Here is a 16,044-nt window from a genome sequence, read left to right on the forward strand (position 1 = left end):
CATGAGCAGACTGGCTGTCATGTATAGTTTACACTACTGTAGATCTAATGATGTCTGTTTGTGAATCCGACTCAGCTTTCTTTTGCCTCTGACTTTGTATATTCACTTGTTTTAAACCACAATATCAGCGTTAAATAAGTATTTCCTGTTGCATGCCGATAAAAGGCATCCTCATGTATTTCCGTGGCTCTCCATATTCAAATCACTTCCCTGGCTGGATTTGTTTCTCTTAAACTAGACCCAGAATTAAAGACTAAAGACTCGGACTTGTGTTGGACTTTGAATCATAAATGACTTGATAATTGAAAGCAAAACCATTCGGTGGAATTGCAGAACACAAAAAAAAATGTGTAACAGGCAGGACTTGTTTGGCCACTTCTATTTTTAATAATTCTGGGTAACACTTTACTTGAAGGTATCTACATAAGAGTGACATGACACTGTCATGAACACATGAACCCTAACTCTAACCATAACTTGTCATGATAAAAAGCGAATGACACTTACTAAAAGAAGCGTTATGTCATAAACGTTTATGACTTGTTTATAATGTTTATGACACGTTCACGACCGTGTCATGTCACTCTTATGTAGATACCTTCAAGTAAAGTGTAACCTCATTCTATCCCTGAGAAAACATACAGCTCTGTTATCTCTCGGTTTAATACTTACATGTCCAGTTAGGGGAAAATTGCAAACATACAGATAGTAAATTCCAGCCATTTTAAGCTCATTCTTTATTGCCATCAAATTGTTTATTCATGAAACTTCAGCATAACTTCAGGTGTTTATTAATCACCAATAGGGGCTTCTATCTGCCATAAAGATTGTGATTGTCTTTTAGCCCATGACTTTCAGTTTTGTGGTATTGAACTGCTAACAGCTTTGTGTTGTGTAAAGCAATACGCTGTACTGTGTATCAGGTATTTGAGATGTTTTTTCAAATAAATGGGCTTTGCTCTATGCCCAATCTGTGATCTGTGTGTGCTAGTGACAATTACAGCCACCAATGTTTCCGAAATCTGACTCTGTACCCTGTGTGTCAGTATCATTTTCAAAATGGTCTTAAAAGTAGAATACGTAGTATCGGCTTGGTGGTCGAGCGAGCTAGAGAGTAACCCTAACCATAACTTTGCATGACAAAAACCAAATGACACTTAAGAAGCATTAAAAAGATAAATATTTATTAATTTAATTTTTTTTTTTTTTTTTAAAGGAAGTGCTTTAGTATAACTAGCAGGAGACAAGTTATTGAGGTAAGTTTGGAGACATTACCTTATTTAATCATTAAATTAATAAATATTTTCGTTGTATCTCTTTTCGGTGTTGTAATTTGTAGACGGCCCTAAGCACTCGTCTAACTGCAGGTAGCAGCAGCTAGCAGAAGAGAACAGGCAAGTGTTATTTACATAAACTTCTGGTGTACTTACAAACTTTCCAATCCATCGTTTTATGAGAACATAACCTATTTGTACTACTTGTAGACGTTTGGTATCATTTCGTGCATTATTAGTGGGGTAACTTACGAGATACAAACGTGGGTCCGTTAGCCCCTGCGCTAAGCTATTCAGCTGATAACGCTACTCTACGCTAACTCTCCCAATGTTAGACCCAGGTGAAAAAAGCTTCTGGGGGGGTGTTTGGCTCGAGGTCATGGTGCAAAGGACCCTAGGGTGAAATTACTCCGAACCATCACTTTAACCATCCCTTAAACAAAGACGCCAAAAGTACAAACACATTTTCTGCTTTTCACTTTGTTTCCAATTCTGCAACACACTTTTTGCACACTACATACTGTTTCTTACTTTGTTCAAGAACAACAACTCTTGCAATCATTGGGAAAACACTTCTATTCCAAATGCAAAACACTTTCTGAAATGTTCTGTTTATTTATGCTAATTTATCTCTCCCCCAACACATACACACAGACACACACATTTCAACAATTTATTTAAGTCCAGTTGAAAACAATAATATGCAGGGACATAAATATTATAGACGCAGTTAAATACATATACAAAATCATGGTCCATTAGCATACAGCAGGTCTTCATACTTTTAAGCATACCCCTCTGTTCTTATAGGTAGAAGTAACAGCGTCCTATATGGCGGCTTCCTATGAGAGCAGACAGAACACAGTACTCTGCTAGCCATTTAGCACACCAGCCTGTGTGTGCGTCCTAAGCTGTTAAATATGAAAAGTAAAAGTCGGCACCTATAGCCTCGCTCTGACTCTGAGATAGTGTTTAGGAGTGGTTGGTATTTAATGACCTTGGTCTAAAAAGCTGCTGATTGTCGACCTCGGAGCAGAATGGCTGCAGTCACAGAGCTCTCCTTCCTGCTGTTTGCTCTCATCAACAACATCCATGCTGAAGAACGGATCATCATCCAAGAGGAAAGGACCTCTTACACCTTCAACCATCTCCAAGAACACCAACTCCTGCCTGATCTCCAGATCTGTTGGTGAGGAGAAGCTTGGCCTGTGGAACACCTCTGACCTCTGGTCCAACAGCTCCTCACTACCTGGAGACTTGAAACAATGGCTTGTCAGCACGGCCAAGAATACTTCTTACACCATCCTCCACCTGACCCATTCAGACTCCGGGCCGTACCGAGAGGAGTGTTGGACTGAGGGCAACGTGACGCATGAGAACAACATCACTATTACTGTTTGTACTTCAATAGATCGGAGACTTATTGGAGTGAGACTTGGAGAAACAGTGGACATGCCTTGTGAGGGAGCAGCTGATAATCTGGATATCCAGTGGCTCAAACAATCAAGGAGTCTGGATATGAACAAAAAAACATGGAGCAGAGTTTTTGGGGACAATACGACATCAGTGATGGACAATGTTAGAGGAAGATACCAAGTGGTGACAAACACATCAGCTCTTCGTGTTTCCAACGTCACAAAAACAGACTTTACAGAGTACAAATGTCTGGTGATGAACCAACAGCAGTGTGTTAGCAGTTACGCTGTAGAGTAGAGCCAAGAACTACACAACCAGACTGTGCCTTCAGTAGACCAAAACTACTCGCTGGTGTTTTCATCACTAATGTTAAATCACTCAGGTTGGTATTCCTGTGAAGCCTCTAGGAGAGAGCAACAGTATGATCTGGTGGTGTGTCCCAAATTTGGCCCCCCTGCTGTAGAGCTCTTCTCAGAGGGAGAAGAAGTCCCTCTCAGATGCAGAGATTGGGGAAAGGTTAAGGTGCATGAATGGTTTATCAAGTCACACCGAACAGAGGCAAGGCAAGGCAGCTTTATTTGTATAGAACATTTCAGCAACAGGGCAATTCAAAGTGCTTTACATAAAACATTAAAGAGCAGTAAGAAAACAATTTAAAACAATTTAAAAACATGAATAAACAAATTAAAAACATTAAAAGACAAGAATAAAATTGATAGTGCAGTATAAGAATAAAAGTTACAGTGCAGTATAAGAAATTAAAGTTAATAAAATAGATTATTTAAAGAAAAGCAACATCAAAAAGATAGGTCTTTAGCTTAGATTTAAAAGAAGTGAGAGTTGGAGCGGACCTGCAGTTTTCTGGGAGTTTGTTCCAGATATGTGGAGCATAAAAACTGAACGCTGCTTCCCCCTGTTTAGTTCTGACTCTGGGGACAACAAGTAGACCTGTCCCAGACCACCTGAGAGGTCTGGGTGGGTCATAGTGCAGTAGCAGATCAGAAATGTATTTTGGCCCTAAACCGTTTAGTGATTTATAAACCAGTAAAAGTATTTTGAAATCAATTCTTTGAGGCACTGGAAGCCAGTGTAGAGACTTCAGTACTGGAGTGATGTGATCCACTTTCCTGGTCTTAGTGAGGACTCGAGCAGCAGCGTTCTGAATCAGCTGCAGCTGTCTGATTGATTTTTTGGGGAGACCTGTAAAGACACAGAGGGAAGAATCTTTAATGTAATGTATCAGAGCAGGAGCAGAGTGAGTACGTACTTTGAAAATCGGAGCCTGGTTATCTCTAATATCTCGGTGGGAGACGCAGGGGAGTACTGGTGTGCAGTTATTGACCAAGATTATCAGTGTGTGTCAACCAGCAGAAGTGTGTTAGTGTACATGGAGCCCTTTGGGATTTACTCCACCTTCTTCAAAGTGCGATGCTCAGTGCTCAGTGTCCTGCTGCTGATGCTCTGTGTTGCTGTAGTTGCTGTGAACCTGAGGACCAGGAGAGGAGAGCAGCTTTCAGCTCACACACACACTTAATATGCATATATGATCATTTCATCATTGGCGTTAATACAGCCTGGTATACACTGGCTTTAAAACAAGGGATGGGACACATTCATGCAGAGAAAACATACTTTTTTTTTGACATACTATATTATGACTTTTTATTTACATAATATACTATGACTTTTTTCACTTATTTCAACATGCTATACTATGACTTTCTTTATCACTGCTTTTCAACATGCTATACTTTGACTTTTTCTTCCCGGCATGCTATATATACTATGACTTTTTCATTCTTTTCAACATACTATATCATGATTTTTTATCCCTTTTTTCGACATACTAAACTATGACTTTTTTCAACATACTATACTGACTTTTTTTCGACATACTAAACTATGACTTTCTTTAAACACTTTTTTGATATGCAATTTTTATGCAATCATGCCAGCAATCCAGTTCAGCTTCAGCAATTTAGCTTTTCAGCATTGACTGCAGGAAATGCATATTCTAGTTTTATTTGTTGTTATTTTATTCTCTCACGGGGTACACTTTCATACTACTTTTATTCATATCTTTCTTTCATTTATTTATTATTTTTATTGCAAATTCTTTCATTAGATTTTCTATTTTTCATGTATTGTCATTTTTTTTCAATCTATTTTATATTTATTCTTTTAAACACATCTTTAAAACTGAAAATAATGCCTGCTCGGTACTTGTTGTGCTGTATTTATTTTAATTTTTTTTTACATTTTATTTTATTTTAGATTTTACTTTATTCTTTATTCTTAGTATTTTACTTGTAGTGTTGTAATGCTAGTTCAAGGCATTTTTATGAATGATGTTTAAAGAAAAAGGTTAGAAAAAATGGAAATTATTATTTTTCTGCTGATATACATTTTATTCTATGTATTTCCTGTGTAATTTCCATCAATAAACAGATTTAAAAATAAAAAATAAAAAAATGAAATCTCATTTCCCGGTCGTTACACATCTAACACAGTAGGCGGCGGTGTGCACATTTACCGTCTGATTGCGATCTTCAATATACACAAAGAAGAAGAAGAAGGAGAAGGCGAAAACGAACAGATGTGCTAGCGGCTAGCTTGGCAGGTTACGTCGAGGAAATTCTGAGGTAAACCTGTTTTTTTTGTACACTTTTATACTTTCCACAGTCACACGCTGCCAAGTACACTGCGTGCGTAGCTGCTGTGACACACTGAGAGGCGATAAAGCAAGAACCTTTTCATTTATACTTTGCTCCGGTGTTGTTAGCTTTCCCGATAACGCGAGGATTAGCTTGTAAACGTTAGCCGTTAATGCTAAGCACTCAGCTAGCGCTTCAGTCCCTCGCTGCTACGTCGTTAGCTAGTAACCAAACTGTGCGGTTACTACAGCCCACAGAGTTGCTAAACACAAAGACTTAGAGTTAAGAAAAGTACTTATCATATATGGCGTCCTTCTGTCGGATATCTGTTGGGTTAACGTTAGTTAGCCCGATAATATACACAACTCTAATGTGTACACGGTTAATTTGTTGTCATGGTAAACGCAGTTCATTTCAAAAGGAAATCATCTTACATACCTATTTATTCTCAAGGAGTCGTTGCAGTTAATGAAAAAGGAAAAATAGTCATAAATCAATTAGCGTGGAGGTTAAATATATAAAAAAAAACACGTCAGTATAACTCGATACGCCAGCCTCCACAATGACTATAAAGTTGAATCAACACATAGCTATCTTAAACAGTTTCAACATAAACTAAACATAACTCCTGTATGTCTTAAAAAGGTTATCATTTAAAACCTTCATTAAGGTTGGTTTTATTTCAATGAAAGTATCAGAGTGCATTAGTATTTATGATAATAATAACTTTTTAACTATTTAATATAGCACATTTAACAGAACACAGTGCTTCACAAGAGTAAAATTGTTGAAAATAAGACCAAAAAAACGGTGCAAAGATCAATCCTTACGGTTATGAAATACAAAAATAAAAACCGTAAAGTAAAACTAGCTCAGATAGGTGATGTAGCTATTAAAGTGAGACTGTGGTTTTTTCATATAGTTGCTTTGTGTATTTTGTAACGTGTGTGTGTGTGTGTGTGTGTGTGTGTGTGTGTGTGTGTGTGTGTTAAGGTGTGCTCTGTGAATTTGTGAACCTTTCTAAAATAATATCACAATATTTCAGGGCATATATGACAAAAAATATTTTGCTATTAATTTTCAAGAACATACACGTTTTACATGTCAGCATTAATGTTAAAAGTTTGCCTTCAAATATGAAGTAAAAATCAATAATCGGTCAGTTCTTTAGTTTGTAAACAGTAACTCAGAGTGAGATTCAGATTCTGTTTAACCCCCCTGTTGTCCTCGGTTCAAATGTGACCCCTTTACAAAAACTTTCTATATTCGAACTATGACATAAGAACGTTGAAAAAAGTGCCGCATTGTGGAAAAAGCTACAAAATAACGCAGGAAAATAATCGACCAACATTTTTTTTTTTAAAAGCTGTAAAGGTGACCAAAAAAATCGGAAAAGGTGACATCAGAAACTTCGACAAAGGTGACAAAAACTTAAAGTAAAGAAAAACAATCGAAAAAATTTGACAAAAACATAATTAAAAAAAAAAAGTGACAAAAAATTGGAACACAAACGTCAAAGTGTAGAAAAAGAACAACAAAATGTTGAAATTTCCACCCAGAAAATCACCAAGTTGCGGGAAGACAACACAAGGGTTAAATATAAATAGTACAACTAAGTGCACATCGGTCGGAATATTGCCATTATCACAATTTTAAAATTGTTCCGGTATTAATCGTGAACGATGTGATATGGCCCACCGTTAACTTGTACTAACACTAATCTTCATCATTGTTATCCCAATACCAGCATTGCAGTGAGATGTAATCCACCTTCTCTTCCTTCCATCCTCTCCCAGAGTTGTTCTTTCTTCGTCACACTGCCTCCCCTCCGCCCCCCCTTCACCAGTGCTGCAGGATTGTCGGGGTTTTTAGCTCTCTTCCTGACCTGCCAACATGCCTGCCGCACTTACAGATTCCAGCCAAATAATCTGTGAAGTCTGGGCGAGCAATGTGGAGGAGGAAATGAGGAAGATCCGGCAGATTATTCAAAGCTACAATTTCATCGCCATGGTAAGTGATGGGCAAGTTTGAGATGAGTTGGTGATATAAATGGGAAAGGCATGCATTGACAGCAGAGTTGCTGATCAGCCTATGTTCTAACTCAAATACATGGCATTAGGCCTTTTTAGATGTTTTCTAAAGCCTTTTAACGCTGCATGATAGTTAGTTAGTTAGTTAGTTAGTTAGTTAGTTAGTTGTAATGGGATAAACCTAGACTGGGTAAACCCAGCCCAATCCTGCAGCTCAGGCTGGAAAGCTGTACGTTTATCTATCCTGCTTCTGTTACAATTTTGTGGGGACCAATTACACACCTGGCGCGCTATTGGCGGGTTTAACACGATGACGATAGAGAAGCGAATAAGCAGCTTCTTGTTTACATTCAACGTAGCGGCCACCGAAGCGCAGCAACCCGTTGATGCCGCTGACGCTGCTATGTTACCCAGATCGTTGGTTCTGATTGGTTGAAGGACTATCCAATTGCGTACAGAGTCATGTGAACTACGCCCGTTGATCACGCCTCTTGTGCAGTAGAAAATCCAGAGCAGACTCCCCAGACTAATGTTCAGTCTTAGAAGATTGAGCTTGGTCTGGTGATAGCCAGACCAAGATAAACCCCCGACACATTTGAATATCACTCCTCTTGGTCAGACTTAATGTTTTATATTGTTATCTTTTATAACCACAAAATTGTGTTTATTTTAAATGTAAACTGGTAAACATAATATTAAAATACATTTTAGAGCAGAAACGCCTACATTTGATCAATTGTAGTTGTTAATCAGCAGCTCGTTTGTCTCTGTCTTGATTGCTAGAGGACCTAATCTCTGTAAACTGGATGAAAATCTTTTGAAATCGATTTGCTTCTTTTTAAAAAAAAATCTAAAATTAACATTTTGGAATGTTACAAATTCCAACGCAAAAGTTAGTTTAAATGCTTTAAGCAAGTAATGTAATACAACTGAAACTCTAAACAGAATACAGAGTCAAAAAAAAAAGTCTAAACATGCTACCAGTTTATTGCAAGCGTTGCAGACTGCTTACAGAGCTGTAGCGGAGCCAAAGTAGCGCTCTCTATAATAACTAACTTTATCGCTTATCGGTAAAATAAAACACTGATACAGACAATCTGCAATTTGCCAAATATCGGCCCAAATAATCGTCCAGGGCCGATAATTGGTTGATCCCTGTTCCACTCTAGTGGATCTTTACACGCTGCTGAGAAATGACCGTGCAGGAACATTTGAAGGGGGAAAGTTTTGTGTTAATGTCTATTTTTTTAATTTATTTTTTTCCCATCAGGACACAGAATTCCCCGGAGTGGTTGTCCGGCCGATCGGCGAGTTTCGGAGCACAGTAGACTACCAGTACCAGCTGTTGAGGTGTAACGTCGACCTCCTGAAGATCATCCAGCTCGGCCTCTCGTTCATGAACGAGGACGGAGACTACCCCCCTGGCACCACCACGTGGCAGTTCAACTTCAAATTCAACCTCACGTAGGCGCACCGTCTCCATGCACCTTTCTAATGGTTAGAGGGGGGTCCAGCTCCTTTTAGTTCATGGGCCACATCCCCCCCCCCCCCATTTGACCTCAAGTGGGCCAGACGAGTATACCATTCTAGAAAGATCAGAAACGTTATCTGCTACAGAGTTTCTCGTCAGGTTGATGTTGGCAAACGTTGCTTCTGTGTCGAATCGAAATTTAACACGATGAAATTTAACCTGGTTATCAGTTTATAAAGTGTCTATATGTCAGTAATATATACCCTATACCCTGAGATCAATACCATATACCCTGAGATCAATATTGCGGCGATATTGTAGGGTTGGGAATTGGGGCTTTAACAAAATATCTTCACACTTAGATTTTAGATAAATAATCATCTTAGTAATGTGGCTATAATGTCTAAGTGGGGAAAAGGCAAATAATAGAACAGTTACAACAGTCTGGTAAGTTCAGACCGTGACATCACTTTACTGTAATGCAGCCTTTAAAACCAGGAAAAGCCAACAATTATGTCATATCACGATATTACGATATCCAAAATCTAAGACGATATCTAGTCTCATATCACAATGTCGATATAAAATCTATATATTGCCCAGCTCTAGGCAGCTAAAGTTAGCTTGCTAACATAACCTGGCTGGCAGACACCTCGCAAATAATCTCACTTATTTTCTGGTTCCAGTAACTAGGTCAATGGATTTTACGGTGTCTATTTCTCGATATTTTTACAAAATCTAAGCAAGAAAAGGCCAAACAAATCAGATTAATATTTTAGCACGACCGTCTATGGGGTTTGCCATTCCGAGTACCGCTTCGGTGGTGAGCGACACAGACGCAGGCGACACCCCCTGAAATGCACCGCGATGCAAAGTAACCCCGACGCAGAACTCCGAAAGGGTCACGACGCCGTAGCTACGGCGTGGAGTTGACGCAGAAGCGTGAAGCAGCTTTTAGGCCGTTATAGGGAAAAATAATAATGTTACGGACCTGGGAGAGAGTGGTGGGTGATATTCACAGAATAAAACTCCAGAATTTCTAACATTACATTTGTAAATTTACGGAAAAGGAACTCTGATATTCTCTGTGATCAAAGTGGTAAATTTGGAATTGGAATGAATTACGTCTCTGCAATTTTCACACTTTGCTAAGTCATCCAGTGGGCCTGATTGGACCCTTTGGCGGGCCGTGTGTTTGACACCCTGATTAGAATCTAATCGATGGTTGAGCTTTATGATGGCACTCCCTGAATGTCTGTCTGTCCCTTTTTTATTTTAATCCTCGCAGAGAAGACATGTACTCCCAGGACTCCATAGACCTGCTCCAGAACTCGGGCCTCCAGTTTAAAAAACACGAAGAGGAGGGAATCGAAACGCTCTACTTCGCCGAGCTCCTCATGACGTCTGGTCTGGTGCTGTGTGAAAACGTCAAGTGGCTCTCCTTCCACAGGTCAGTTTGTTTGTTTTGTTTTCAGCGTTTGCATTGTTGGTCCCAGTTCAGAGGAGTCTTCTTCTTCAACTCTTGTACCCAAACACTGGCCTCCGCTTTGAGCCACGGTGACCGCTTATCCAGTCCACCTCGACTTAGTCTTCATCACTGACAGTTTATCTACGGCAGTGGTTCTCAATGTTTTTTTAAGCCATGTACCAGTGCGAATAATTTTTGGTAGAAAAAAAAGTCTGTATGAAGAGGAAGAATACAGCGATGTCAGCGACTAAACAACAGCCTTGGACCTGGAAAACATTTAAATGCTGATGAAAAAAGGCGACAAACTTTTTTTTTTTTTTTTTTTAATGACAAAACCTTGGAAAAAAGACGGTAGAAAGAAGGAAGGAAGGCCAGAATAGGTCAAAACAGTACCAACATTTTTGAAGAAAAAAAAACTGTAGAAAGAAGTAAGACAATACTAGGGTGACAAAAGGGACAAAAAATTAAAATAAGCGACAAACTTTGAAAAAAAGAGACAAACGTTAAAGGGAGAAAAAAAAAAGACAGTAGAACAAAGTAAGGAAGAAAGGCAAGAATAGGTCAAAATAAGCGACAAAACCTTCAAAAGAAGGTGACAAACTTCAAAAACAGCGACGAAAACTTTGAAAAAAAGCGTCAAACTTGGAGAGAAAAAAAGACATTTAGCAAAAAAAATTCGCGTTACCCCCTGCAGTCCTCCCAAGTACCCCTAGGGGGACACTTACCCCCATTTTAGAAACACTGGTCTACTGGACAGTTTCGGTTCTGCTGGATGTCCCTCACGTTCCTCACGAATTAACTTTAAACTCCGGTCGGATTGAGCAACGGTAACCGGAACCTCCGAGCAACAGGCAGGCCTGCTTGGTTCAGTCGGGGAACGATTGTTAAGATTTACATAGAATATGTTTAGGGCATCTCCTCTCTAACTGTGACATTTTGGACTGATTGGTGGGATTGCTGTGGACGAAGTACACACGGAGATACACTGGTAAGAGCCAATGAGGTGTAACCATGTATCAGCTAATTTAAATAGCTCACGTTACTGTGTTGTGTCAACAGTGGACTTCATTTAATATTGGACGTGGCGTTTGCTTTTGCGCGGTCCAAATGTTCCACCAAAACAAGTTCCTTCCCGAGGCTATTTTGCAGAGCCACCCTCAATAAACCAGAGCACGTTTTCCTCCCGTCCCGGATTGTTGTGTGGTGTGTGGCCAGACCCTCCTCTGCGGCACCGCGGAGGAAGGTCTGGCAACGCGAGACTTAACTCTGACCCAAATCCCTGTTTTGCGTTTCTCAGCGGCTACGACTTCGGCTACCTGGTGAAGCTCCTGACGGACGCGCGGCTCCCCGAGGAGGAACACGACTTCTTCCAGATCCTCAACCTCTTCTTCCCCGCAATCTACGACGTCAAATACTTGATGAAGAGCTGCAAGAACCTAAAGGTATTCTGGACTGGGCACAGATATACAGCGGCTGGACAGAAGGAGTCTTGTAGAAAACCTTTCCGAGGCGTTGATTCATCTCAACAGTTTTAGACCCTAGTCGGTGATTTGGGGGGGGGGGGGGCTCAGGTTCTTTAATCCTCCACTTTAACGGAACACGCCGACTTATTGGGACTTCAGCTTATTCACCGTATCCTCCAGAGTTAGATAAGTCCATACATCCCCTTCTCATCTCCGTGCATGTCCTAACTCTGTCTGACGCACCCACCGCTAGCCTAGCTTAGCACAGATCCTGGAGGTAACCGACTCCATCTAGCCTAGCTTAGCACAGATCCTGGAGGTAACCGACTCCATCTAGCCTAGCTTAGCACAGATCCTGGAGGTAACCGACTCCATCTAGCCTAGCTTAGCACAGATCCTGGAGGTAACCGGCTCCATCTAGCCTAGCTTAGCACAGATCCTGGAGGTAACCGGCTCCATCTAGCCTAGCTTAGCACAGATCCTGGAGGTAACCGGCTCCATCTAGCCTACTGCTCCCAATAAGTGACAAAATAACGACAACATGTTCCTATTTACAGGGTTCATACATTTTGAAAAAACCTGGAAAAGTTATGGAATTTGAAAAATGCAAATTCCAGGCCTGGAAAGGTTTTGGAAACATAAAAAGACCTAGAAAGTTTTGGAAAAGTCATGGAATAATTTTTTTTTTACACAGCATAATAATATGTCATTAATAAATGTATTTTCACGTCGTCTTAACCTCAACATTATATTCAGGGAGCGATATTATGAATCCACTATGAACCACATGAATTGTCATTCATTTTATAGTTAAACCTCTGAGGGTAAACTTAAACACAGATTTGTATTCTTATTGTATAATGTCAACTGACATTTTCAGGAACACATAGTCATGGAAATTTGCCAGAAAGTATTGGTTAAAATGCGTATGAAGCCTGTATTTACATGTTGTGATGTGTATAGTCACAGTGTGTACAAATAACAAGGTCACATGACACACAGCCGTCTTCTAACCGTGTACATACTGGGAACTATATTCTCAGAAGGCGAAGCGCTGCTACTCTCTGCAGCAGAAGTAGCAGCTGCCTCGCCTTTCTGAGAATATAGTTCCCAGTATGGATACAGTGAATAAGCTAAAGTCCCAATAAGTCGGCGTGTTCCTTTAACAAACTCTTGTCAAAACAAATGTGGAGACGTCTGACTTGTGTGCGTGTTTGTGCAGGGAGGGCTACAGGAAGTAGCAGACCAGCTGGAGCTGAAGAGGATCGGGCGGCAGCATCAGGCTGGATCCGACTCGCTACTCACCGGCATGGCTTTCTTCAGGATGAAAGAGGTACAGTCGCACAAATATCCAGTTTTTTTTTGTTTTTTTTAATACAAATTGTAGTTTATCTACACATTTTCAGACAATCTTTTCTTTTAACCTATTGCTAGAAAATAATGTACTGCCCTCACAACCAGAGTAAAGCTGAAGATCTTAATTTCTATCATTTTACACGGACTCAGGCCGGGCTCAAGCTTGGGCTAGCGCTCCGGGTTGCGCGGTAAATGAGCGGTCAGGTGATGGCGTTTCGATTAGCGCGAAAATGGATGCCGAGGAGGTGAAACGGCGGCTGGCCTGAGCCTCTGCCGATTTACATTTTGGTTGCACCGGCAAAGAAAGCAAAGTCTGAGCATAATGAGAAATCACTCATGCTTGACAAAAGGCTAAAGAGCTGTGTGTGCGTGCGCACATTTGAATAATGTCGGGCTGTAAACAGCTTCAGGCTTTTAAAAAGCTGCCAATCAAAATGTACTTGTCGAGCTCTCAGTCAATCAGATGTATTTGTCTCATTAAATTTCACCTCTGACAAGTGTTTTCCATCGTCCTGACTGATCAGACCTCTTCCCAGGACGGTGTGGGTGTGTACAGACTGACTGACCTCTTTCTGAGCCTTCTGTTCGCTTTGTTGTACCGGTGAGGGCGGGGCAAAGGACAGCTGGGTCATTGTTATTAGGAGATGAAATTTGACTTAACCCTTTAGTTGTCTTCCTGCCAAAAAATTTAACTTTTATTTTTTTTTCAACGTTTTTGTCGTCTGGCGTTCCATCAATGTTTTTGTCACTTTTTCTGACGTTTGTCCTTTTATTTTTATTTTATTTTTTACACCGTTTTTTTCTCCCCACGTTTTTGAAGCTTTTTCGTTAAAACGTTCTTTTATCGTTTTTTCTCCAAATGCTATAAAATTAAATAAAACATGTGAAGAGCGTTGTACAAAGCCATCCACGTTATTAAACTTTCTGAAAATGGGTCACATTTGACCCCGAGGGGTAATATGTTCCCGTCGAAGCTCTGGCCCACCTCCAACCTGAGCAGAGGTCTGATCAGCCAGAATGGAGCTTTTTCACAGCAGACATGTTGACTTGTCATAGTAGGAGAAGCACAGCTGAAATTGATAACCTTAACGATGGCTTAGTTCAATCAAGTGTCCCAGTAAGATATTTCAGTGAGTCAGCATGCACAATACCAGGGTCTCTCCTAAGTGGAATGCAGCCATCATTAATGGTTTAATACCAGGGTCTCTCCTAAGTGGAATGCAGCCATCAGTAATGGTTTAATACCAGGACCTCTCCTAAGTGGAATGCAGCCATCATTAATGGTTTAATACCAGGACCTCTCCTAAGTGGAATGCAGCCATCAGTAATGGTTTAATACCAGGACCTCTCCTAAGTGGAATGCAGCCATCAGTAATGGTTTAATACCAGGACCTCTCCTAAGTGGAATGCAGCCATCATTAATGGTTTAATACCAGGGTCTCTCCTAAGTGGAATGCAGCCATCATTAATGGTTTAATACCAGGGTCTCTCCTAAGTGGAATGTAGCCATCATTAATGGTTTAATACCAGGGTCTCTCCTAAGTGGAATACAGCCATCATTAATGGTTTAATACCAGGGTCTCTCCTAAGTGGAATGTAGCCATCATTAATGGTTTAATACCAGGGTCTCTCCTAAGTGGAATACAGCCATCATTAATGGTTTAATACCAGGGTCTCTCCTAAGTGGAATACAGCCATCATTAATGGTTTAATACCAGGGCCTCTCCTAAGTGGAATGCAGCCATCAGTAATGGTTTTGAATACACCTGTGCTTTTTCCTACTATGACATGTCAACATGTCTGCTGTGAAAAAGGTCTATAACTGAGTGGGTGTTCAGAGGCTTTAAATGTCCCACTCTTTTTTAATAAAAAAAAAAAAATCCCATCAAGGAAGTAATTTCGTGTGACCTGTAAAGCTACAGCATGTGCGAATGGAAGGTGTGCTCTAGATAATACAGCTGGTTTGATCTAATCCCAATCTGTTTTGTTCAGCTTTTCTTCGAAGACAACATTGACGACGCAAAGTATTGTGGGAGGTTGTACGGCCTGGGCTCGGGCTCCACCCAGCCCCAGAACGGCATCTCCAGCTCGGGCCAGGAGGAGACCAACAACAAGCACTGACTGAGCGCTCCCGTTGTCCAAGTGGAACATGCACACTTGTTTTTAAAAAAAAAAACACCCAACCAGCAGATTTCTCACCCCCCCGCCCCCCGATCTCCTGCAACACTCGGAACGACACACAACCCAAAACTAAAATAGAATTCTTTCAAATTTTTTTCCTCCCGAGTGACTGTAAAACGGACTCGCAGTGACATTGGATCCTTTCACTGGCTCAGTCGTTTCTTTTTAGTCGCTTTTACGGAGTATATGTTCATATATTCAGAACACTTTTTTTAAACTCAGCATTCTAGTGACCCCCCCCCCTTCTTTAACAGCATGGGACCAGCGCCTGTATCATACTGTGATCTCAGACCAAACTTTTGCCAAAAACTAAACAGCCCCGATTCTTCAGTTCCGACTCGCCTTTCTCATCAGCGGGACTCGTCTCTTGTTGCAGGGATTTCATTTTTTTTCTTTTTTTAAGTTAACGTTGGAAGGGCCTGTAAATTTAAAATGTATAATTTTGATGAAAATAAAAATGTTTTAGCTCTTTTCCACTTTCAGAACCTTTTAACAGTGTGCATCAAGTTGTTTAACTGTGCTTGGTTTATGCATGTTTTTTTTGTTTTGTTTTTTGGGGGGGGGGGGCAAACTACTGTCGTTTCTGTACATTCAGTCCCCAAACCCGACTGTCCGCCAGGTTTACACATGTTGTGGGTACTGTTTTTACATTCTACATTGTTTTGAACAGTTGTACATTAAATTGTTTTGTATTTTGAATGTAAACGTTAAAGTATTTCATTTTTTTTTTG

General features: G+C 40.3%; 1 protein-coding gene across 1 annotated transcript; it reads left to right on the forward strand.

Annotated features, from left to right (window-relative positions):
- The first annotated feature begins 5,216 nt into the window (after nt 1–5,216).
- Nucleotides 5,217–16,018, forward strand: cnot8 (CCR4-NOT transcription complex, subunit 8). The gene is made up of 7 exons (XM_039826346.1): nt 5,217–5,332; nt 7,141–7,354; nt 8,645–8,838; nt 10,134–10,295; nt 11,611–11,755; nt 12,999–13,109; nt 15,125–16,018. Exons 2-7 carry the CDS (start codon nt 7,238–7,240, stop codon nt 15,251–15,253), a joined length of 858 nt encoding a protein of 285 aa, XP_039682280.1. The 5' UTR covers nt 5,217–5,332; nt 7,141–7,237; the 3' UTR covers nt 15,254–16,018.
- The last annotated feature ends 26 nt before the right edge of the window (nt 16,019–16,044 follow it).

The sequence above is a fragment of the Perca fluviatilis genome, chromosome 16, assembly GCF_010015445.1.
Source record: "Perca fluviatilis chromosome 16, GENO_Pfluv_1.0, whole genome shotgun sequence".
NCBI lineage: Eukaryota > Metazoa > Chordata > Actinopteri > Perciformes > Percidae > Perca > Perca fluviatilis.

Bases quoted from the DNA above. Each gene is read 5' to 3' on its own strand.
- cnot8 (XM_039826346.1), top strand. From the start codon at position 7,238: ATGCCTGCCGCACTTACAGATTCCAGCCAAATAATCTGTGAAGTCTGG. The intron at 8,839-10,133 runs GTAGGCGCACCG...TAATCCTCGCAG, and splicing joins AACTTCAAATTCAACCTCAC to AGAAGACATGTACTCCCAGG. The intron at 13,110-15,124 runs GTACAGTCGCAC...TGTTTTGTTCAG, and splicing joins CTTTCTTCAGGATGAAAGAG to CTTTTCTTCGAAGACAACAT.